Source organism: Rhinolophus ferrumequinum, chromosome 7 (assembly GCF_004115265.2).
Source record: "Rhinolophus ferrumequinum isolate MPI-CBG mRhiFer1 chromosome 7, mRhiFer1_v1.p, whole genome shotgun sequence".
NCBI lineage: Eukaryota > Metazoa > Chordata > Mammalia > Chiroptera > Rhinolophidae > Rhinolophus > Rhinolophus ferrumequinum.
In genome coordinates, this window is record NC_046290.1 from 100,051,419 (window position 1) to 100,076,642 (window position 25,224).

The window sequence follows — 25,224 nt, forward strand, 5'->3', positions numbered from 1 at the left end:
CAGCATGCACTAGGATGGCTTTTTCATCCTGCCTGAATTCTCTCAAAGTCTTTTCACTGCACTTAGAATGAAACCCATATTTTTTATGGCCACAAGGCACTGCTTACTTAGTCTGTGTATGCTTCTCCAAGCTTATTAGGACAGAAAAGGGGCCACAGGTTAAACCTGACAAGGGAAAATAACCACAGAAGATGGCGTGAACATAAAAAACTCATAACCAAGGTGGGCCACAGCGGGAAGTCACATCTTTAGCCTGACGCTTCCTTCATAAAGTCAATCTTCACCTAAGTGAGACTTTTTATTGTTGTTTTGCACCTAAGATGACATCCTTGGAATACCAGTAGTCCTTTTTTCCAGACCAGAGTAGGAAAATACGGAATCCCTCATTATTAATCTTGTCCCTTGGTTAATATCTCTATGTGAACTATTTACTATAATGCACCCACCTATGCGAAAGAAGTACCTGTCTTTCCAATTTACTTTCATGCAATCCCAGAGATTTCCCTGCTTTGCTTTCTCCCACCCCTTTACTTTACCACCAATGGATTTCATGTAAACCCTCCTCTGATTCTATGTATAAAAAATAAGCTTCAAACCACCATGTTGACACTTACCTCTAGTCACTCTCTCCCTCTCTCCACTCCTACCACAGTGGTGTTATTTTAATTTTTCTAACATTCATAAAAGAGATCTTAAACATTTTATTTTAATTTAAAATATATAAATGTATATTCATTGGCTCATCTTTTGATGTAAAGCTAAGAATAAGAATGAACATTCTTACTGTAGGTTTACTTAGGTATGTGGAGAAAATGCATGTAAACGTTGGAGCCTTGGATGCTGGCTATCAATTTAAGACACAAAACCTACTACTAACTATCTGTGGCAGTAAGGGAAAAGAAGAAAAGATAAAACTATTATTTTTATCAAGCAAACAGCAAAGTTTTAAGTGAAGGTAATACCTCCTTTCTGTTCAGAAAATATGTAGAGAAACAGTAAATGCTGAAAATCTTCAAATAAATGTGACTCACACAGAATTTACAAAATATGCAAGCATTCATCAATGTTTCTACTCACTCTTTACCTGAGATGCAAATCACCCTGCTCCTTTAGGTGTTGTGAGCAGATTTAGATTCTAATATCTAAGGAATGGTGAAAGACTACATACAATGAGGGAGAATGCAAAAGGGAAAATCGGTGTGGGAATTGGGAAGTTGAAAGGTCTGAAACATGACTGGTGGAGAAAAGTAAGTTGAGAACTGAGGAGTCCCAACCAGACTAGACCCTTGGAGAGGCCTGTGCCTCACACCTGGGGGCCTACCACAGTAAATACTGTGGGGGACACACAGTAAATACTTGATCTGAGTAGCAGATGTGAAGAAAAAACAATGTATCATTAGAGACTCTGAGGTTCAAGCTCTAATACCCAGTAAATTATTCTGTCTCTGCTGTCCTTAAAACCCTGCAACGGCTTTGAAAGGCCTTGGTAAAAGAAGCAGTCTCTGCTTTTTCTATAGTTCTCTTCATCAGACCAACACTGCTGTCTGGGCCTTTCAAAGCACTGGGAAATGCTGCTGAAGGAATGAAGATTCAGACTCTTAAGTTTTAATAGCCACAAACATTACTTAATGGGATCTCAAACAACAAAGAACAGATTTTGTCAATTTTGTTTGTTAGGCGTTCTCTGTGACTCAAGTTTGGCATTAGCATTTGCACCCAAAATGAGTTCCCCCACAAATAAAATTTGTTGGTATTGTTTGACACCGAGAATACAAAGCAGGCATAGATCTCACAGGAAGTTGTTACAACTCTTGATAAGATTAACTCTACTATGATCATCACTTTTTGCTTTGTCCCCTTGTTTGAAGCCTTCACAAAAGGTATCTGCTTTTATAATTCAATGAGAACGACTCCACTCTGTTCTCCAAAGGGCCCATTATTTTTGGTTTTTCAGCGCATAGCTCAACATAAAGACGTGTGGCTCTTATGAGCTACCTGTTTTTAAATGATCCAGTAGTTTCAGTTTCCATTTAACAAGTTCCCACTTAACAAATGGAGAATGGGATGAGTCTTCACAAAGTCACACTGAAGGTTAAAATAAATTATGCCCATCACCAAGAGGCTCTCTTCAGGTTTTCTATCAGCACCACAGAGTCATTTTCTTCTTGGGTTTGCTTTTCATAGATGTCATATTTCTTCTGGTGCAGGGTATCATCATTCTGGTCTCCAAACATTTCTTTAAAAATCTTGCCAGGATCAGGAATTGGAGGGAATATAATGATCTTGAGTCTTTTTAAATAAAGCAGAAGGACTATGATTGCATCTGCAACGATCACTGGAATGATGAGCAACATGGTTACAGAGAATGTGGGATTGAAACAGGGCCTGGTTGGGAGCCCCAGAAAAGAGGCTCTGCCTCTCCCTGCCCTAGAGCTTAACGTTTGAGAAACCCCCGCCCTGCAGTTTGAGCTTGGAATGTTCCCTGTCCCAGTTCCTGAGCTTAGGATGTCCCCTGTCCCAGTTCCCTGCTTTAGATAATTACCCTGAAACTTATGCTTGCTTACTAGTCACAATGCCCCCTGTGCTTGCCAATTACAATCTTATTTATTTATTTATTTTTTAATCTGGGAAGGGGAACAGGATCTTTATGGCCTAGCATTCTTTCCAGGTATTGTCATCACTGCTCCTGGGTTGGTGATAACTTTAGAGAGCCACAACGCCAGAGGGGAGGCTCCATGCAGTCCCCCAGAACCATCACGTAGCCTTTAGAGGAATGCCCAGATTTTCCCTTAAATGCCCCAGGCTAGTCTGAGAATGTGAAGGCAGTTTTTGGAGGTGTTAACCCACTGCCTTCTCAGACCACCGGTGCTCTGATAATAAACGCTTATTCTATGAGCCAACTCCTGTGTCGGTCTATTGGCTGAGCGGTGCAGGCAGCACGAGCCCTGGACTCGCTTGGCCTCCATTTTCAGGATTGGCCTTCTTACCTGTATTTATCGCTGGACTCCATTACTGTAAAGTTTGTCCTCCTCATAGCATAAGTTGTTTCTTTTGATTCTTATTCTATATTCAAAGCATCAGGAAAAACACCAGGGATCCAGAAACAACTTGTAGCCTCTTAAGTTTCCCTCAAATTCTAAATGATCACATTTGGGTTCTTAAATGAATAAAATGTAGTGGGTCTCAGTTTGGCTGTTCTTGGCTTCTACTTGATAAGCATCTGGTACAAAAATTCTGTGGAATCTTCCCTAGAAAGTATAAGTCACCACGTGGAAAGAAGGTATTTTTCGTATGTAGAGGATGGGGTTGCACATGAGAAATTAAAGGCACTATATTGAAAGATGGTCTAATTTTTCCTGCATTATCCTTGAACATTACTTGGACACTGTGTTGGTGAAAACTGGAATCCTTCATTTTATTCAAAGCAAAGGAACAAGAATGTGCTGACCTTCTCTATAAAAGTTCTCACATTGAAGGATTTCCCCCGGCTCCTGTGCTAGTAGTAGACAGTATAGTTTCAGGACGTGTGTTCCTTCCAGGGAGCCAAGGACACTCACGTAGCTCAGGTTGTGCCGAATGCATTGTAGCTCAGTCACAGCTGACTCAGATCACCTTCAGGGGTGAGACACACTTTTCCACCAAAGTCCTGGGATTGTCACTTTCATTGGTGCTAAATTGAGACCCCACTTGCAAACAAATCCTCTTGTTCAGGGGCACTTCTTTCGAATGATGAGTTTCTGGAGCAATTTTCTTATCCTGCTTGTTGCCAAAATGACTAAAATACCATAGACTACAATTCATGTTGGCTCCCTCCAGAGGATTCCATGTCACCATGCAGAGGTTTTCAACAGAAACACTCAAATTCGTCCCTGGTGGCTGAGTTTCCATGGGTGTGGAGTTCCCGCTGCCCATGAAGCAGGGCAGCAGCACCCACAGCCCACAGAGTGGAGCTGTCAGCTCCATGCAGCCCCTCGCCCTGGAGCCCAGCAGGCGGCGGCCTCTCCAGTCTCCCTGCCCTCGCTCCCACCCCCACTGGACCTGCGCTTCAGGCCCTGGAGACCCGGGGCCAGCACAGACGGGAGTGGGGGAGATTCTGATTTAGTAGCTCTAGGGTGGAACCTGGACATATATGTATTTATATCCGTATATTTTTCATCTGGGCTGAGTGTAATGCAGAGCCCAGACTGAGAACCACTATATAGGTTTTCTACATGGTCAGAGAAGTTCAGTCGGCTTTTTGGAAGAGCTTGGGGTAAAAAGGAAAACTGTTATGCCCAGAGTCATTTGTCATCTGAATTGATTACAATTCTAGTATTCCTTAGGCAATCATGGGAATTTGTTACTTTCCAAGTATCATGGTTAGTTGTTTGAAAAGGACTATGGCAATCCGAACAGGCTTCTCTGAACAGGTCTGTGTGTATACTGCATGAACAATTACACACGGTTTGGGGGTGGGGGGGGGAATGGTTTTCTTTTTTGTTGTTGTTCTTTCCAATACAGATATAATAAGGGAAATTATGAGAAGACAGGGGATAAGATTAATGACAACAACAAAAAGGAAAAGGTAGAGAACGATGACTAAGAAAGACTGTAGAACAACTACTCAGAAGCTGGGGGCGGGGGGGTGATGGCTAAGAGTGATTTTAATGTCTGAGTGCCCATATCCATATGCATCAGTTTCTGTTTCATTGAAGTGCAACAAGCAAATGACACTTGGGAAATAATATAGGTGTAGAATCCTCTAAGATTTTTATGATTTTCCCTCAGTTTTTTACAGTTTTGCTCATACCTAATTTGATAGCATTTCAAAGAAAAATAGCTGGCATTTACTGAGTCTTTCCAAAAGATTCAACTAGTTTTCATAGAAACAACGTTTTCATACAAACAGTTATACCTCATCGGTTTACATAATACTTAATCAAATTATAGAATTGTAACAATAGGCTTAAACAGGTTTGGAAGAAATACAACAGGTCCTTGATGAAAATTAACTTGTGGCATCAGATGTCCTCACGCATCTTTAATAATACAATTAGCGCCAAAGAGTCATAGTGACCTGGGCATCATTCATTGTTTACAGAGAGAATGGCAAGTGTTGTTTAAATTCTGGTGAGCTACTTAATTGAAGGGTGATTTTAAGAAAGTCTAGGGCTTCTTTTGTTTCCTTTACAACATCTAGCACAGGTGTGAGTACATGATTTGGTAAAAATGCTGGAGGGGAAAATAGCTATAAAGGGATATATAAGGTGAATGGGAAGCATCCTATAGAGATTATCATCTGTCACAAGAGTTTCAAGGACTCTGTCTGTGGAGTTTTGGGGCTCAGCACTTCTGAGAATCGAAAACTGAAAAGTGCACACATTCTGAGAACTAGAACAGCATTTCAGAGGAGAGTAAAACTGAACTAACCTGGGACCTGACTATCTGTGATTCATCATTCATTTCCTTTTCCTCCACGTTGCCCTCCTGGGAAAGTACAGCATTCTGAGAAGGCATAACTGGGAAAAAGAGAAAAGAAGCATCTTGTCAATACATGGAATTAAGGCTGAACCTAACCTTTGAGCTGTTGCTTTGTGTTAGGATGGCAGAGAGTTCAGAGAGAAATCCTCTAAGACATAAGCTTTAAAGGTTGGATGACTTAACTGTGGCATTCTCATTCCTCTACTACATTGAGGAATTCAGTGGAGGACTTCTGTCTTCTGTGGTACAACTCCACTTACTGTGGCACATGGGAAGCTCAAGAGAGCTCAGTGGTTTTCAGCCCTTGCTTCACACTTGGGGGATTTTAAAAAGATGCCAATGTTCAGCCCCTATTCCCAGAGATTTGGGTAAATCCAATTTTATCCAAATTGGTCTGGGGTGGGCCTGGGCAAGAGCATTTTAAATTCTAAAGTCTCCAAGTGATTCTCAATGGGAGACGAGCTGAGGTGACACAAAGAACATATGTTGAAAGCCTATTCTTACTCTTTAAAGGGGATAAATTCAGCCCCAAACTCAAACTCCAGAGATCTCCTCTCCTCTGCTCTCTTTAAAGTGATCCTCCTACTATACAAAGGATATTCCACTCTTCCCATTTTTCAGAATGTTCACCTTCCTGTTTGAATACCTGGATTCAGTCCTCTACCAGGATTACTGCACTCTTTGCAGTTCTTAATTTGTAATGTCACCAAAGCTTTGTTTTCTTCTAGCAGGACAGTCAGGAAATATACCAGTACTAACAGACTCAGCATCCTTGTTAGTCCCTGAAAGCTGATTTTCCTTGTGGGGAACAGTCTCCCCCAAGTATTAAAGGTGCCTCATTTCTGATGAGAATCTCAGGAGCCAATGAATATTCACAAGAATGATTTCTACTTTGCAGGGGCAGCCAGCCACTCTCAGAATCTTGCCTTGTTCAAGGAGGCTATTATTATTATTATTATTATTATTATTATTATTATTATTATTATTATTATTATTATTATTATTTTACCTAAGGCATCAATCCTTCATGTACAGACTCTATGATATCGAAATCTGTCTTCTGGCAGGGATCTTGTAAGCTGTAATTTCATGTTGAGCACCTGCAATGAGATGTACCAGAGTCAACATAAGAAAATCCAGCAGTCTCGATCACCTATACAACTACAGTCTATAAAAAGTCATATAAACTACTCATTCATGAAGACAGAGCACAGTAGGGTGTAGAATTCTTTAAAAGAATAAAAAAAAACATTTTTAGAATTTCTCAGATTTATACATTACAGAAAAAGCAGAAATGTATAGATGCATCAACTACAACAAACTTTAGCCTCAATCCTTTCCCACCCCTTTTTAGAATAGAAAACATGGTCCGTTCGCAGTAAAAAACTTTCAACACCAATGACAGATTAAAATGTACTGATTTGCTAACAGTCATGAAAGAATACATTCTTTTTCTGTTCAGATCAACAAAGTTGGTCTGAAAAACTCTCAAAAACTAGTGATGGAATTAAAGAATGAAGACATTTCCGAGATGCACTTTTTGGAGAGAAACTGTAGCTCCTGTTGGATGGCCCTGTTAGATAAGGAAGTCACTCACTGCCCAAGACATGGTGCGAATCTAGCATTTTACCACCAGTAAGAGGTAAACTTCTCAGGAGTGATTTAAAAGCACTTTAAGAACCACGCCATTATTTCACCAATCAAAAGCTCTAAAAGTCCTACTGTCTGAAGAGCCAGACAGAATATGTGAGAATGCCCTGATGTTTCAAACCCAATCACCTCAAAACCATTTATTCAGGACAACAAAAACTACATTTACCAACTTAGGCAGAACAGGGTTTCTCCTTCATATGTGTGAAATCAAGGGGATGAAGAGCATGTCAAGTATGTATTGTATGAAAATTTAGTTAATTTGAGCATTTTCTTTACGGCATCTGCTAAGAATAAGGTTCCATAGAACACACAATTGGAAATGCTGATTCAGTTCTCAGTTCCTCCGTCTAATGAAGGACTCTAAAGTTGAAGCTTACAGAGCTAAGTGAAAGGGAGCTGCTTCTAGAACCCAAGTCTCCTGAGTCACAATCCTGGGTTCCATCTAGTACACTCTAAAGTCCTACATATTCTTAGTAGTTGTTCTCTATCTTTTCCTTTTTTGGGTTAATCTTATCCCCTTTCTTCTCATAATTTCCCTTATTATTCCTGTACTGGAAAGCATAACAACAAAAAAGAAAACCATTCCCCACCCCCAAACCATGTGCACACAGGCAACACATGCAATACACAGGCAAACCTTTCCAGAGAAACCTGTGGGATTGCCAGAGTCTTTTCAAACAAGTAACCATGATGCTTGGAAAGTAACAAATTCCCTTGACTGCTTAAGGAATACTAGAATTATAATCAATTCAGATGACAAATTACTCTGGGCTTGACAGTTTTCCTTTTTATCCTAAGCTCTTCCAAAAAGCCAATTGAACTTTTCTGACCATGTAGAAAACCCATGTAGTGGTTCTCGGTCTGGATTCTGCACTAGACTCAGCCCAGATGAAAAGTACACAAATGTAAATACATACATATCCAGGTTCCGCCCTAGAGCGACAAAATTAGAATATGTTGGGGTGAAGTCTAGCAACACATTTTTTAAAATGACCTACAAGTTATTTTGATGCAAACAAGAATTCAAACAGCTTTCAGAGCTTTTCATTTCCTTTACTTCCTCAATCCCAATGATTTTCACTATCATTCTACTTTAGTCACCCACTTCTAGAGCCACACCACTTCTGATATCTTTCTTGCCTTAGAAAATACTATATTATGAATCAGGAGACCTAGGTTCTAGACTTGATGGGGAAGAAATTGAAGATAGGAGTGGCTTAATAGATGGGGGAATAGAAAAAAAGACAAGTATTTATCAAAGTGTGGTCTGCAGATCACTTGAATCATGGTATCTGATGAAAGCCGATCCCAGACCTAATGAAACAGCATCTCTGGTGGGTACGAGGTTTGCAAATTAAGTTTGCGAACTTGTTGCAACGATGTTGCTAACTTTTTTTGATTTCAGAGAGATTTTCATTATGAATTTGTACCAACTGGACAAACAGTTAACCAAGTTTACTATTTGGAAGTGCTAAAAAGGCTGTGTGAAAAAGTTAGACAACCTGAACTTTTCACCAACAATTCATGGCTCTTGCATCATGACAATGCACGAGCTCACACAGCACTGTCTGTGAGGAAATTTTTAGCCAGTAAACAAACAACTGTACTGGAAGACCTCCCTACTCACCTGATCTGACCCCAATGACATCTTTCTTTACCAAAGACAAAGGAAATATTGAAAGGAAGACATTTTGATGACATTCAGGACATCAAGGCTAATACAACACCAGCTCTGATGGCCATTCCAGAAAGAGAATTCCAAAATTTCTTTGAAGGCTGGATTAGGCACTGGCATTGGTGCATAGCTTCCCAAGATGAGTACTTTGAAGGTAACTGTAGTGATATTCAGCAATGAGGTATATTGCACTTTTTCTAAGATGAGTTTGCAAACTTAATTATTAGACCTCGTATTATCAACCCAGGAATTTGCACTAAAATGTATTTCTTCCCTGGAATTATTCCATTTTCTAGTGTCCCTACAGGCTTGAATCTATCACATATCTTCTCATTCCTATATCATGAACTTTATTTTTCAACTTTATTGACTCCTTCCTATCATCAGTAATTTAGTGTCTATCCCAACATTAAAAACTTTCACTGGCTATACACTCCTTTCCAACTACCATACTTTCTTTTTCTTTTCTTTTTTTGTTTTAAGTTAAAGTTTATTGGGTGACAATTGTTACTAAAGTTAAACAGGTGTCAGGTGTACAATTCTGCAATACATCTTTTATATACCACATTGTGTGTTCACCACGCAGAGTCAGTTCTCCTTCCCTCACCATATATTTGATCCCTTTTACTCTCATCTACCACCCCCCTACGCTCTGGTAACCACTAAACTATTGTCTCTATGAGTTTTTGTTCCTTAATTTGTCTTGTTCCTTTGTTGTTTTTAGTTTTATATACCACATACCAGTGAAATTATATGGTTCTCAACTTTTTCTGTCTGATTTATTTTGCTTAACATAATAATCTCAAGATCCATCCATTTTGTGACAAATGGCACTATTTCATCTTTTCTTCTGGCAGAATAGTATTCCGTTGTGTATATATACCACAACTTCTTCATCCAATCATCTATCAAAGAAACCTTTGGTACAATTTTGTTTAGGATTTATGCATCTGTATTCATCAGAGATATTGGTCTGTAATTTTCTTTTTTTGTTTTATCCTTATTAGTTTTCGGTATCAGAGTAATGTTGGCCTCACAAAATGAGTTAGGGAGTATTGTCTCTTCCTTAAATTTTTGGAAGAGTTTGAGTAGGACAGGTATTAAATCCCCTTTGAATGTTTGGTAGAATTCACTAGTGAAGCCATTTGGTCCCGGATTTTTGCTTTTGGGAAGGTTTTGGATGACTGATTCAATTTCGTTACTGGTGATCAGTCTGTTTAGATTTTCCAGTTCTTCATGGTTCAGCCTTGGAAGGCTATATGTTTCTAAGAACTTGTCCATTTCTTCTAGGTTATTGAATTTGGTGGCATATAGTCCTTCATAGTATTCTGGGATGATCCTTTGTATTTCTGTGGTGTCCCTGATATCTTCCCCTTTTTCATTTCTGATTTTGTTAATTAGTGTCTTCTCTCTTTTTATCTTAGTGAGTCTAGCCAAGGGTTTGTCAATTTTGTTAATCTTTTCAAAGAACCAGATCTTTGTCACATTAAATTTTTCTACTGTCTTTTTTACCTTGATTTCATTTAGTTCTGCTATGATTTTTATTATTTCCTTTCTTCTGCTGAACTTGGGTTTCATTTGTTCTTCTTTTTCTAGTTCTTTAAGGTGCAACATGAGGTTATTTATTTGGGATTTTTCTTGTTCCTTGAGATAGTCCTGGAATGATATACATTTCCCTCTTAAAACTGCTTTTGCTGCATCCCAAAAATTTTGATAGGAAGAATTTTAATTCTCATTTGTTTCTATGTATCTTTTGATCTCTCCTCTAATTTCTTCTTTGACCTGGTCGTTCCTTAAAAGTATGTTGTTTAATCTCCATGTATTTGTGGTTTTTCGTGTTTTCTTTTTGCAGTTCATATCCAATTTCAAAGCGTTGTGATCAGAGAATATGCTCAGTATGATTTCAAACTTCTTAAATTTGCTGAGGCTGATTTTATGTCCCAATACATGGGCTATCCTTGAGAATGTTCATGTACACTAGAAAAAATTATATGGTCTGATGTTTTAGGATGAAGTGCTCTATATATGTCAATTATGTCCATTTCACCTAATGTGTCATTTAGGGCTGCTATTTCGTTATTTATTTTCTGTTTGGATGATCTCTCCATTACTGTCAATGATGTATTTAGGTCCCCTAGTGTAACTGTGTTTAGGTAAATTTCTCCCTTTAGTTCTGTTAGCAGTTGCTTGGTATATTTTGGTGTCCCTTATTGGGGGCATAAATATTGATGACTGTTATGTCTTCTTGTTGTATAGTCCCCTTTACCATTATGAAATGTTACCTTTTTCACCCTGAAGTCTGTTTCATCTGATATCAGTATAGCTACACCTGATTTTCTCTGGATACCATTTGCTTGGAGTGTCAATTTCCACCCTTTCACTTTGAGTCTATGCTTGTCCTTGTAGCTGAGATGTGTCTTGGAGACAGCATATTTTGGGGTTTAGTTTTTTGGTTCAATCTGCTACTCTGCGCCTTTTTATTGGTGAGTTCAGTCCATTTACATTTAGGGTGATTATTGATATATGAGGATTTCCTATCATTCCATCTTTGGTTTTTTTGGTAGGACTGTGTCTTCACTGTTTACTTGCCTTTTTATTGCTATTATTTCATTGTGGTGGAATTCTAAGATTTTTTTCTTTTATTATGTTATATATTTTAGTTCTAGATTTCTTTTTTTAGAGTGGTTACCATTAAGTTTTTGTAAAAGAGAGATTCATATTTAGAGTATTCCATTTTCTTCAGCATGCTTACTTTCTCCATTCCCTTGGGACGGTTCAGACCTTTACTCTCTCCCCTTTTATGTTTTTGTTGTCACAAATTATCCCTATTCATGCTGTGAGTTGGTTTCTGTACTGCAGTAGCAAGTTGTATTTTTCCTGTTTTTTTTTAAGTGTTTTGTTTTTCTTCTTTACACTGTATTGTATGTTTAAGTGTATAGTGTCCTATTTGGTATAGGGGTTGCTATTTGTTGCTTCTGTCTGTGTGTTCATAATACTACTCATGGTTTTGTATTCTTTTGCTTGTTTTGTTTCAGGTCTAATAAGCCTCCTGCAATATTTCTTGTAATGCAGATCGTGTGTTAGAAAATTCCCTCAGCTTCTGTATGTCTGAAAAGTCTATTTCTCCTTCATATCTAAGGGATATCTTTGCTGGATATATTATTCTTGGCTCATAATTTCTCTCTTTCAATAGTTTGAATATCTGATTCCATTCCCTCCTGGCTTGTAGAGTTTCTGCTGAAAAATCTGATGATAATCTAATGGGTTTTCCTTTGTAGGTTGCCGTCTTCTTTTCCCTGGCTGTCTTAAGGATAATTTCTTTGTCGTCATTTTTTGACAGCTTCAATATGATGTGCTTTGGAGAAGGCCTGTTGGGATTGAGGTAATTAGGTGTTCTATTTGCTTCTTGGATTCAAGGATCCAGTTCTTTCCACAAGTTTGGGAAGTTCTCGTTGACTGTTTGAATATACTCTGTTCCCTTCTCCCTTTCTTCTCCTTCTGGTATGCCCATTATTCTTATATTGCTTTTTCTGATGGAGTCAGGAAGTTCTTATAATAGAGTTCTTTCATTTCCTTTATCATTATTCATTTCTTTTACTGAGTCTTAATCTGCAGAAATTGTATTTGGTTCTTTTTAAAATTTCAATCTCTTTGGTCAACTGTTCATTTTGTTCTTTGATTTTGCTTCTGATTTCAGTAAACTGCCTGTGTGTGTTTTCTTGCATCTCACTGAGTTTTTAAGAACTGCAATCTTGAATTCTCTGTCATGTAAGTCACATATTTCCACGTCTTTAAGTTCATTTTCTGGAGACTTTTCAGTCTCTTTCTGAGCTGCCTTGTTACCTTGGTTGTTCATGGCAATTAATAAATTATTATTTCTCTTCCTAGGCATCCTGTACAGGAGTGTGTTCTGCAGCAGGTTGATAGTAAGAGATCTTTCTTTTCTTTCCAGCAGTGTTGGTGGAATATTTTATTGTGTCTTCCATTGTAGCCTTTTGTCTCATGCTGTAGCAGTTTATTTTCTTCTGTTCCAGCTTCTCACGCAATGGAAAGTATGCTTCTCCTCTCTGAGCAGGTCAGCTGTGTCTCAGGGCAGTGCCTCCATGGGGTGGGGGAGTGGAGGGTGATAGAACTCTGATCTTTTGAAATCCTAGTGATGCCGCTGCAGCCCGATGTAGAGTCTATGTGTCTCAGCAGCTCTGGTTGCTTCTATAAGGATCCACACAGAAATGTGGAGGCAGGTTGAGCTGTGAGAGGCAGGTGGTGCATTTGTGGCTCCGAGTAATGTTGACTACCCGCCCACAGCTCTCTCATGACTATAGCTCTTTCTCTGTCCCTGGAATAAGTCGCACTGTGTATCTGCTTCTGTGGGAATGTTGCTCCAGTTCTCAGGGCTGTAGATATTCTGTTCTTTAATCCAACTCTATTACTGTCTCTTCTGGAACCTGCTTCTGACACTGGGAGGGTGGAGGTGGGGTGAGCTCTGGGAGGTTGGGGGGATGGAGGCGAGTCTCTGTGTCTTTGTTTTCTATTTTCTGCCTGGCAGTGAGGGCTTCAACCACTGATCTCACCCTCTGTATTTGTTCTTTGCACCGAGGTCTCTGTCCCAAATACTGGATTCAGCCATATTATATGATGATCCCACAGGCAGGACTGTAGGCATCAGGGAGTTCTCCTGAAGCCTGAATTCTTCCCTCTCCCAAGACTGCAGTGAGCTCCAGACTGCATCCTGTGGCCTGCAACCTGTGTGTCTGCACTTCCCCCTTCCCTCCTCCCCTGTTCATCCACTTTTCCCACCTTCAGGTGATTCGATATGTGGATCTCTCAGATGTGCTTGTGTGTTGCTTAAGTTATCTTTTGTTGAATTATAGCTGTTCAATTTATTGTAACTTTTAGGTGAGATTTCATGAAGCAATCTTCACAATGCCATTTCTGTGACATCATCGACAATGCTCTTAATAACATTTATATATATATATATATATAATATGTATAATACATAATTATAATACATATAATATATGTATTATATGTATGTATTACATATATGTATTATACATATATATTACATATATATATTACATGTATATGTTATATATAATATATATATCTCTCCTCGGACAAGTGAAAGAAAAGAAAAAATAAACAAATGAAACTGTCAAACTGAAAATTTTTGCACAGGAAAGAAAACCATCAACAAAATAAAACCTACTGAATGGAAAAAGATATTTGCCAATAATACATCTAATAAGAGGCTAGTATCCAAAATTTATAAAGAACTCATGTAACTTAAAAGCAAAAAACACCAATTAAAAAAATGAACAAACAAAGGACCCAAAAAGATACGAGGTATGATCACAAAATACAGTGAATGTTTAAATAAAAAAATTTATTATAGTAAAAGATACATTGCCATTAATCCCCCTCAAAATACTCCCCCTTGCTTCGAACACACTTATCTCATCATCCTTGCCACTTTCTGAAGCAGTTCAGAAGTCCTCTTTCATGTCTTTATTTGCGCTGTTGTGGCTGCCTTGATGTCCTGAATCAATTCAAAACCTTTAATTTTCATGGTCTTTTTGACTTTGAGGAAGAGTCAGAAGTCACACGATGCCAGATCCAGTGAATAAGGTGAGTGAGGACACACGAATTTTTTATTTGACAGAAATTGCCATATACCAGAAGTGATGTGTGACATGGAGCACTGTCGCGATGGAGGATGAAACCCTTTGCTCATTCCTGAGGCTGTTTTCTATGCACATTTCTTAAATGGTTAGTAATCCCATATAATATTCAGAGTTTACCATGGTGTTCCTGGGTACAAACTCAGCTCACACAATTCCATCAAGGTGAAAAAACACAATTAACATCACCTTAATTAAAATCACCACTTTCCATATTGAAGATCCTTGCCTTTCTGTTGGATAGCCCGTGGCAGCAGTATTCATCATATTTTTTTTTGATCACACTTTGTATTTCTCAAAAGAGGACATACAGATGGCTAATAGACATATGAAAAGATGCTCAAGATCACTAATCATCAGAGAATGCAAAATAAAAACACAATGAGATATCACCTCACACCTGTCTGAATGGCTATAATATATTCATCAACGAACAACAAGTGTGGGTTAACATATGGATAAAAAGGAGCCCTTGTGCACTGTTGGTGGGATTGCAAATTGGTACAGCCACCACTGAACACAGTATGGAGATGCCCCACAAAATTAAAAATAGAACCAACCTACGACCCAGCAATTCTACTTCTGGGTATTAATCCAAATAAATCCAAATCACTAATGTGAAAAGATATATGCACCTCTATGTTCACTGCACCGTTATTCACACTACCCAGATATGGAAGCAACCCAAGTGCCCATCAGTAGACGACTGGATAAATAAGATGTGGTATATGTATATCATGCAATGTTATTTGGCCATAAAAACAAATGAAATCTTACCATTTTTGACAACATGGAGGGGTCTAGAGCGTATTATGCTATGTGAAATAAGGCAGACAGAGAAAGACAAAAACAAAAACAAAAACCAACCAACCAAACAAACAAACACTAAATGAGCAAATAAAACAGAAACAAACTCATAGATACATGGAAGAAACTGATGGCTGCCAGATGGGAGTGGAGTTGGGTGACTTGGAGAAAAATGTGAAGGGATTAACAAGTACACACTGGTAGTTACAAAATCGTCACAAGGATGTAAAATACAGCACAGGGAATACAGTCAATAACATTGTAATAATTACATTGTGCCAGGTGGGTAGTAGATTTATCAGGGAGATTACTTCATAAGTTATAAAAATGTCAAAACACTATACTGGAAACTAATAAACTTGAATGTCAACTGCAATTGATAAAAATAAGAATAAATAAAAGAGAACCCCCTAAGAAAATTTAAAGAACTCTACAAGAACTATCTGACTCCATAGAAAGAGTAATATTAGAATAATGGATGTAACAAGAGAAGGAAAGAAAGCTAAGGGAACAAAGAACCTACTCAAGGAAATAATTCACGAGAACTTCCCAAATCCTCTCATTCAAGAAGCTAACAGAACACCTAATTATCTCAATGCAAAAAGACCTTCTCCAAAACACATTATATTAAATCTGTCAAAAGTTAGTGACAAAGAAAGAATTCTCAAGTCAGACAGGGTAGAAAAGACTGTTAACTATAAAGCCAACCCAATTCGACAATCAACAGATTATTCAGCAGCAACTTTAGAAGCTAGGAGAGGGTGGAATGAAATAGTCAAAATATTAAAAGAGAGAAACCACCAGCCAAGAATAATATATGCTGCAAAGTTTTCCTTTAGATATGAAGAAAAACTTTTCCAGACAAACAAAAACTGAGGGAATTTACCACCACATGACCTACATTTGAAGAAATCTTTAAAGGAGCTGTTCTACTTTTGTGTATCATAAACATACACAAAACTTTGAGTAAGATTACACACAGACAAAGACAGAAAATTGCAACTCTATTTCAGAATACGGTATTAAACAATTACAACAAAGTTTAAAGGGGGAAGAAGCATTTTAAAAAACAGTACAACTTCTGCAATTTGGAAATGAATGACAGTATAAAAACGGATAATTTGTTACAACAAAAACATAAAAAGGGATGGGGTGGAAAATGTCTGAACTTGCACAGGTGAATGAAGATAAGATGCAATCAGAAGAAAAAGGACTATTGTATGTATGAAACATTTTTTTTTTTTTTTACATAAACCTAATAGTAACCACAAAAAAAAATCTAGAGTTGAGACATGTAAAAAAAGAGGTGACAGAGACGTCATCAAAATGGTGGCGTGAGGTGAGCCTCTGTAAAGCTCCCCTGGAATTTACAACTAATCGAACAACAATAACATCACAAAGGACTCCCTGCACAGCAGACAGGCAAGACGAAGAGGCCCACTATTGAATTCACCTAAAGGTGGGTGAATCTCGCCAGCGGGGGAGGAGAGAAGGGAGAAGTGAGGGGACGGAGCCGCGCGGGCACAGGACGCAGACCTAACTTAGTTCTCCGAGCTCGTTGCATCCCGGAACTACCACAGCTGTGGAAGAGGGAAGAACTCGGACTGCTAGGACTCCACTTATGGCCCACAGGGCTGAGGGGGCAGCATATAACACGGCTGAACCCAACGCTCACGGCAGAGACCTCAGAGAAAAGACTGAGGGAAGAAGGCTGAAAACGGCTAAGCAGAGAATGGAAGCCTTAGGCACTGAGACTACCCGCCCCCTCCCTACCCTCCCAAAGCTCGCTCCGCCCGCACCTGCCCGGTGCTAGAAGCCGAACAGTGGCAGTGTCAGATCAAAAGAACAGAATATCTGCTGTTCTGAGAACTGTGGACTGCAGACACAGATTCGCAGCCCAACTAGTTAAAAAAAAGGGGAGGGAGCTGTGGAAACAGGACCGGCTGTGGTGGTGGTCGCGGCCATTGCTCTGGGCCACCTCTCACAACTCACCCCGCCCATGGCCCCACCTATCTGAGCAGATCCCTGCAGGAGTAAACAGAAATGCTGAAACATAGGAGCTCTGAATCTGGTGCAGGAAGAGCTTTGGAACTTCCAAAGCTCTTCGCATACCCACACGGTCACTGTGCCTTGTGGCCCAGGCGAACTATTAACAGAGAAGAAGCCCGTCTCCCAGGGAATCCCCCCATTGTGTGAGAAGCTGGAATAGTGCAGAGAAAACATGACACTACCGTGTGAGACAGCAAAAAAAGGCTGCAGTCGGAGAGAGAAAATAAAACATTCTACCAACAAGTACTGCAAAACAAAAGAAAGACCTCTTCCTATCAACCTGTTGCAGAACCTACTCCTGAAGATGTCTAGGAATAGAAACAATAAATCAGTAATTGCCATGAATAACCAAGGCAACAAGACAGCTCAGAAAGTGAAAAGTCTCCACAAAATGAAGGTATGATATGGAAATATGTGACTTAAATGACAGAGAATTCAAGATTGCAGTTCTGAAAAAACTCAACGAGATGCAAGAAAATACAGACAGGCAGTTTAATGAACTGGGAAACACAATCAAAGAAAAATATGAGCATTTTACAAAAGAGATTGAAATTCTAAAAAAAGAACCAAATAGAATTTCTGGACATTAAGAACTCAATAGAAGAAATTAACAATGAAATTGCCAGTTTAGGTAGTAGAGTTGACCAGATGGATGAAAGAATCAGTGACATCAAAGATAGAAATCTGGAAATGACACGAATGGAAGAAGAGAGAGACTTGAGACTTAAAAGAAATGAAAGAACTCTACAAGAACTTTCTGACTCCATCAGAAAGAGCAATATAAGAATAATGGGCATAGCAGAAGGAGAAGAAACAGAGAAGGGAACAGAGAATATATTCAAACAAATTGTTGATGAGAACTTCCCAAACTTGTGGACAGAACTGGATCCTGGAATCCACGAAGCAAATAGAACACGTAATTACCTCAATCCCAACAGGCCTTCTCCAAGGCACACTGTATTGAAGCTGTCTAAAATCAACGACAAAGAAAGACTCCTCAAGGCAGCCAGGGAAAAGAGTAACCTACAAAGGAAAGCCCATTAGATTACCATCAGATTTCTCAGCAGAAACTCTACAAGTCAGGAGGGAGTGGAACCAAATATTCAAACTATTGAAAGAGAGAAATTATGAGCCAAGAATAATATATCCAGCAAAGATATCCATTAGATATGAAGGAGGAATAAAGACCTTTCCAGACATACAGAAGCTGAGGGAATTTTCTAATACACGACCTGCACTACAAGAAATACTAAAGGAGGCTATTCGACCACCATCAACAGGGACAATTTGTGGAAACCAAAACATAAAAAGGGGGAGAGTAAGGCCTGAACCAGAATATGGGAATGGAGAAAGTAAGCGTGCTGAAGAAAATGGAATACTCTAAATATCAAACTTTCTTTACATAAGCTTAACGGTAACCACTCAAAAAAAATACAGAACTGAAATATATAATGTAATAAAAGAAGAAACAGAGGGAAACATCATAGAACACCACCACACAGAAATAATAGAAAACAACAAAAAGGCAAAGAAACAATGGTGACACAGCCTTACCAGAAAACTAAAGATAGAATGACAGGCAATCCTCACATATCAATAATCACCCTAAACGTAAATGGACTGAACTCACCAATAAAAAGGCACAGAGGAGCAGATTGGATCAAAAAACTAAACCCAACCATATGCTGTCTCCAAGAGACACATCTCAGCTACAAGGACAAGCATAGACTCAAAGTGAAAGGGTGGAAATTGACACTCCAAGCAAATGGTACCCAGAGAAAATCAGGTGTAGCCATAATGATATCAGATGAAATAGACTTCAGGGTGAAAAAGATAATAAGAGACAAAGATGGACATTTCATAATGGTAAAGGGGACTATACAATAAGAAAACATAACAGTCATCAATATTTATACCCCCAATCAAGGGAGCACAGAAATATACCAAGCAACTACTAACAGAACTAAAGGGAGAAATTGACCAACACACAATTATACTAGAGAACTTAAATACATCATTGACAGCTATGGATAGATCATCCAAACAGAAAATAAATAACGAAATAGCAGCCCTAAATGACACATTAGATGAAATGGACATAATTGACATATATAGAGCACTTCATCGTAGAACATCAGACTATACATTTTTTTCTAGTGTACATGGAACATTCTCAAGGATAGACCATATATTGGGACATAAAATCAGCGTCAGCAAATTTCAGAAGATTGAAATCATACAAAGCATATTCTCTGGTCACCAGGCTTTGAAATTGGATATCAAGTGCAAAAAAAAAGCAGGAAAAAACAAAAATACTTGGAGATTAAACAACATACTTCTAAGGAACGACCGGGTCAAAGAAAAAATTAGAGGAGAGATCAAAAGATACCTAGAAACAAATGACGATGAAAATACATCCTACCAAAATTTTTGGGATGCAGCGAGAGTAGTATTTTTTTTTTTTTAAATTTATTGGGGTGACAATTGTTAGTAAAATTACATAGATTTCAGGTGTACAATTCTGTATCACATCATCTATAAATTACATTGTGTGTTCACCACCCAGAGTCAGTTCTCCTTCCATCACCATATATTTGATCCCCCTTACCCTCATCTCCCACCCTCCACCCCCTTTACCCGCTGGTAACCACTAAACTATTGTCTATCTTGTCTATGAGGTTTTTTTTTTCTTAGACGTTTATCATTTATATCCCTCACACTGTGGACTCCCCTCCCCCCATCCACTATCTCTCTGACATCGCACCGAGCCATCCCATTTCCACTGTCTCCACTCCAAATGCTGTACTCTGCCTCTTGTAAATGTATACATACCTATACACACACACACACACACACACACACACATATATAAAATTATAGTTGGCATTCATTATTGTTAAGCTTCAGGTGTACAGTGCAGTGATCAGGCATCTACATCTTCCCTGAGATGGTCTCCCAAATGGGACACATGTCTATCGAATACCCTACAAAATCTTTACAACATTATTGATTACGTTCCCCAGATTAATTTTCAAAATCCCGTGGCCATCTTGTGGTTACTGATTGTTTTCTACTCCCTCACCTTCCCCCTTACCCCCACCCCCCAGCCCATCTAGCAACCCTCAGTTTTTCCTCTTTGTCTCCAAAAATGTTTCTGATTCATTCACTTATTCTTTTCTTTAGATTCCGCACATAAGTGAGATCATATGGTACTTATCTTTGTCTGTCTGACTTATTTCACTTAATATAATGTTCTCTAGGTCCATCCATGTTGTTGCAAATGGTAAGATTTCTTTCTTCTTTATGGCTGCATAATACTCCACTGTATAAATGTACCACATTTTCTTAATCCAGTCATCTACCGATGGGCATTTCGGTTGTTTCCATGTCTTGGCTATTGTGTATAGTGCTGCAATAAACATAGGAGTGCATAAAGATTTTTGAATTGGAGTTTTGGATTTCTCCGGATAGATACCTAGGAGTGGAATTACTGGATCATAGGGTAGTTCCATTTTCAGATTTTTGAAATACCTCCATAGTGTTTTCCATAGTGGCTGCACCAATCTGTAATCACACCAACAGTGCACAAGCGTTCCCTTTTCTCCACATCCCCGGCAGCACTTGTTGTTTGTTGATTTATTGATGATACCCATTTTGACTGGGGTGAGGTGGTATCTCATTGTGGTTTTTATTTGCATTTCTCTGATGGATAGTGAGGTTCAGCATTTCTTCATATGTCTGTTTCCCATCTGTATGTCCTTTATAGAAAAATGTCTCTTCAAGTCCTCTGCCCATTTTTTAATTGGGTCGTTTGTTTTTTGGAGTTGAGTTTTTTATAGATTTGTAATACTAATCCCTTATCAGATATATCATTGGCAAATATCTTTTCCCATTCAGTAGGACCCCTTTTTGTTTTACTGACGGTTTCCTTTGCTGTGAAAAAACTTTTTAGTTTGATATAATCCCACATGTTTATTTTTTCTCTTACTTCCCTCACGCAAGGGGATATATCAGTAAAAATCTTACTCCGGGTAATGTCTGTGAAGTTTCTTCCTATATTTTCTTCTAGGTATTTTATGGTTTCAGATCTTACGTTTAAGTCTTTAAGCCATTTTGAATTTATTTTTGTATATATTGTAAGGAGGTGGTCCAGCTTCATTTTTTTGCATTGTCTGTCCATGTTTCCCAGCACCATTTATTGAATAGACTGTCTTTACCCCATCGTACATTCTTGCTTCCGTTGTCGTAGATTAAATGGCCATATAGGCATGGATTTATTTCTGGACTCTCTATTCTGTTCCATTGATCTATGTGTCTGTTTTTATGCCAGTACCATGCTGTTTTGATTACTGTAGCCTTGTAGTATAATTTGAAGTCAGGTATTGTTATACCTCCCACTTTGTTCTTATTTCTCAAGATTGCTGAGGCTATACGGGGTCTTTTATGGTCCCATATAAAGTTTAGGATTACATGTTCTAGTTCTGTGAAAAACGTTGTTGGTAGTTTGATAGGAATTGCGTTGAATATGTATATTGCCTTAGGCAGTATGGACATTTTAACTATATTAATTCTTCCTATCCATGAACATGATATGTGTTTCCATCTATTTATATCTTCTTTCATTTCTTTCTTCAGTGTCTTATAATTGTCCGAGACAGATCTTTTACTTCTTTGGTTAAATTTATTCCCAGGTATTTTATAGTCTTTGGAGCAATTGTAAATGGGATTTTTTTAAATTTCTCCTTCTGATGTTTTATTATTGGTATATACAAATGCAACTGATTTCCGAATATTAATTTTGTATCCTGCTACTTTACTAAATTCATCTATCAGCTCTAATAGCTTCATGGTGGAGTCTTTACGGTTCTCTCTATATAGTATCATATCACCTGCATATAATGATAATTTTACTTCCTCCTTACCAATTTGGATGCCTTTTATTTCTTTTTCTTGTCTGATTGCTGTGGCTAGAACTTCCAGCACTATGTTGAATAGAAGCGGAGATAGTGGGCAACCTTGCCTTGTTCCTGATCTTAGGGGGAATGGTTTTAGCTTTTCCCCATTGAGTATGATGTTAGCTGTGGGCATGCATGGCCTTTATTATGTTGAGATATGATCCCTCTATTCCCATTTTCTTAAGGGTTTTTATCATGAATGGCTGCTGGATTTTATCAAATCCTTTTTCTGCAACTATCGATATGATCATGTGATTTTTATTTTTCATTTTGCTAATGTGGTGTATCACATTAATTGATTTGCGGATGTTGAACCACCCTTGCATACCAGGGATGAATCCCACTTGATCACGGTGTTTGATCTTTTTAATGTACTGCTGAATTCTGTTCGCTAATATTTTGTTGAGGATTTTTGCATCTATGTTCATTAGAGATATCGGCCTGCAGTTTTCTTTTTTTGTGGTGTCTTTGTCTGATTTTGGGATCAGGGTGATAGTGGCTTCGTAAAAAGTGTTTGGGAGTCTTCCCTCCTTCTGGATTTTTTGGAAGAGCTTGAGGAGAATAGGTGATAATTCTTTTTTGAAAGTTTTGTAAAATTCAGCTGTAAAGCCATCTCGTCCAGGGCTTTTGTTTGTTGGAAGATTGTTGATTACTGATTCAATTTCTGTGGTGGTAATCAGTCTATTCAGGTTTTCTGTTTCTTCTTGAGTTAGCCTTGGAAGGTTGTACGCCTCTAGAAAATTGTCCATTTCTTCCAGATTGTCAAATTTGTTGGCATATAGTTGCTCATAATAATTTCTTAAAATTTTTTGTATTTCTGTGGTGTCTGTTGTCACTTCTCCTCTTTCATTTCTGATTTTATTAATTTGGGTCCTCTCTCTCTTTTTTTAAATGAGTCTGGCTAAAGGTTTGTCAATTTTGTTTATCTTCTCTAAGAACCAACTCTTGGATTCATTGATCTTTTGTACTGTTTTTCTGGTTTCTATTTCATTTATTTCTGTTCTGATCTTTATTATCTCCTTCTTTGTGCTCCCTTTGGGCTTATTTTGCTGTTCTTTTTCCAGATCTCTTAGGTGTGAAGATAAACTGTCAATTAGCGATGTTTATTGTTTCTTTAGGTAGGCCTGCAATGCTATGATTTCCCTCTTAGGACTGCTTTCGCAGCATCCCATAGATTTTGGGTCGTCGTGTTTTCATTTTCATTTGTCTCGAGATATCTTTTGATTTCTTCCTTGATCTCCTGCTTGACCCATTCATTATTTAGTAATAAGTTATTCAGCCTCCATGAATTGGTGTGTCTTCCAGTTTTTTTCCTGTAGTTCATTTCTAATTTCATAGCACTGTGACCAGAGAAGACAATTGATATGATTTCAATTTTCTTAAATTTATTATGACTTGTTTTGTGGCCTAACATGTAGTCTATCTTGGAAAATGTTCCATGTGCACTTGAGAAAAACGTGTATTTTGCAGCATTGGGGTGAAATGCTCTGAAAATATCGATTAAATCCAAGTGGTCCAATGTATCATTTAAGGCTGTTGTTTCCATATTGATTTTCTGTCTGGAAGACCTGTCCCTTGTTGTCAGAGGTGTGTTGAAGTCCCCTACTATGATAGTGTTACTGTTGATCTCTGTCTTTATGTCAGTCAGTAGCTGTTTTATATATTTAGGTGCTCCTATGTTGGGTGCATAGAAGTTTACTAGGGTTATGACCTCTTGTCGGATCGATCCCTTTATTATTATATAGTGCCCATCTTTATCTTTTAGTATGTTCTTTATTTTAAAGTCTATTTTGTCAGATATAAGTATTGCAACTCCAGCTTTTTTCTCATTTTCGTTTGCATGAAATATCTCACTCCAACCCTTCACCCTCAGCCTGTGTGTGTCTTTTGTTCTGAGGTGAGTCTCTTGTATACAGCATATACAAGGGTCTTGCTTTCTTATCCAGTCAGCCACCCTATGTCTCTTGATTGGAGCATTTAATCGGTTTACATTTAAAGTGATTATTGATAGGTACATAGTTATTGCCATTTTTAAATTTGTAGTTAGGTTGTTTTGATCTTTCTTCTATTTACAGAAGTCCTTTTAGTATTTCTTGCAATGCTGGCTTGGTGGTAATAAATTCCTTTAGGTTATTTTTTTCTGGAAAGCTCTTTATCTCTCCATCAACTTTGATAGCCTTGCTGGATAAAGCAATCTAGGTTGTAGGCCTTTGTTTTCCATCACTTTGAGTATCTCCTGCCACTCCCTCATGGCCTTCAATGTTTCTGTAGAAAAATCATTTGATAGTCTTATGGGAGTTCCCTTGTATGTAACCCTCTGTCTTTCTCTTGCTGCTTTTAGGATTCTCTCTTTGGTTTTAAGCTTTGCCATTTTAAGTATAGTGTGTCTTGGTGTGGACCTGTTTGGGTTTATCCTGGTTGGAACTCTCTGCACTTCCTGGGCTTGTATGTTGGTTTCCTTCATCAGGTTGGGGAAGTTTTCAGACATTATTACTTCAAATATGTTCTCAATCCCTTGCTTACTCTCTTCACCTTCTGGTATTCCTATGATGCGCATGTTGTTGCACTTGATGTTATCCCAGAGGTCTCTTAAGCCATCCTCATTTTTTTTTTTTGTTTTTTCTTTCTGTTGTTCCGTTTGAGTGATCTCTGCTACCTTGTCTTCTAAGTCGCTGATTCGATCCTCTGCTTCATCTAACCTGCTGGTAATTCCTTCAAGTGAGTTCTTAATTTCGGTAATTGTGTTCTTTAGTTCTAACTGGTTGTTCGTTATGATTTCTACATCCTTCTTTATGTCTTCTCTAAGCTCCTTAAACATTCTTATCACCAGTGTTCTGAACTCTGTCTCTGAAAGGTTGGTTACCTCTGCTTCATTTGGTTCCAGTTGTGAAGGTTTCTTCTGTTCTTGTATTTGGGATGTGTATCTTTGTTTCCCCATTCT

General features: G+C 38.3%; 1 protein-coding gene and 1 pseudogene across 4 annotated transcripts in view; both read right to left on the reverse strand.

The window, feature by feature from the left end:
- ZNF713 (zinc finger protein 713) overlaps window positions 1-25,224 on the reverse strand; it is a 56,299-nt gene that overhangs the window by 20,630 nt on the left and 10,445 nt on the right. For 3 of the 4 annotated variants that reach the window (XM_033110860.1, XM_033110861.1, XM_033110862.1), the window contains exons 2-3: window positions 6,470-6,560; window positions 5,410-5,498 (exon numbers count right to left, since the gene is read on the reverse strand). In XM_033110860.1, the coding sequence (XP_032966751.1) occupies window positions 5,410-5,496 (87 nt within the window). In that variant the 5' untranslated portion in view covers window positions 5,497-5,498; window positions 6,470-6,560. Of the gene's footprint in view, window positions 1-5,409; window positions 5,499-6,469; window positions 6,561-25,224 lie in introns of those variants that run through there. The other variant, XM_033110863.1, reaches the window with a different exon arrangement.
- LOC117025086 (interleukin-13 receptor subunit alpha-1-like) lies at window positions 2,112-3,963 on the reverse strand (annotated as a pseudogene).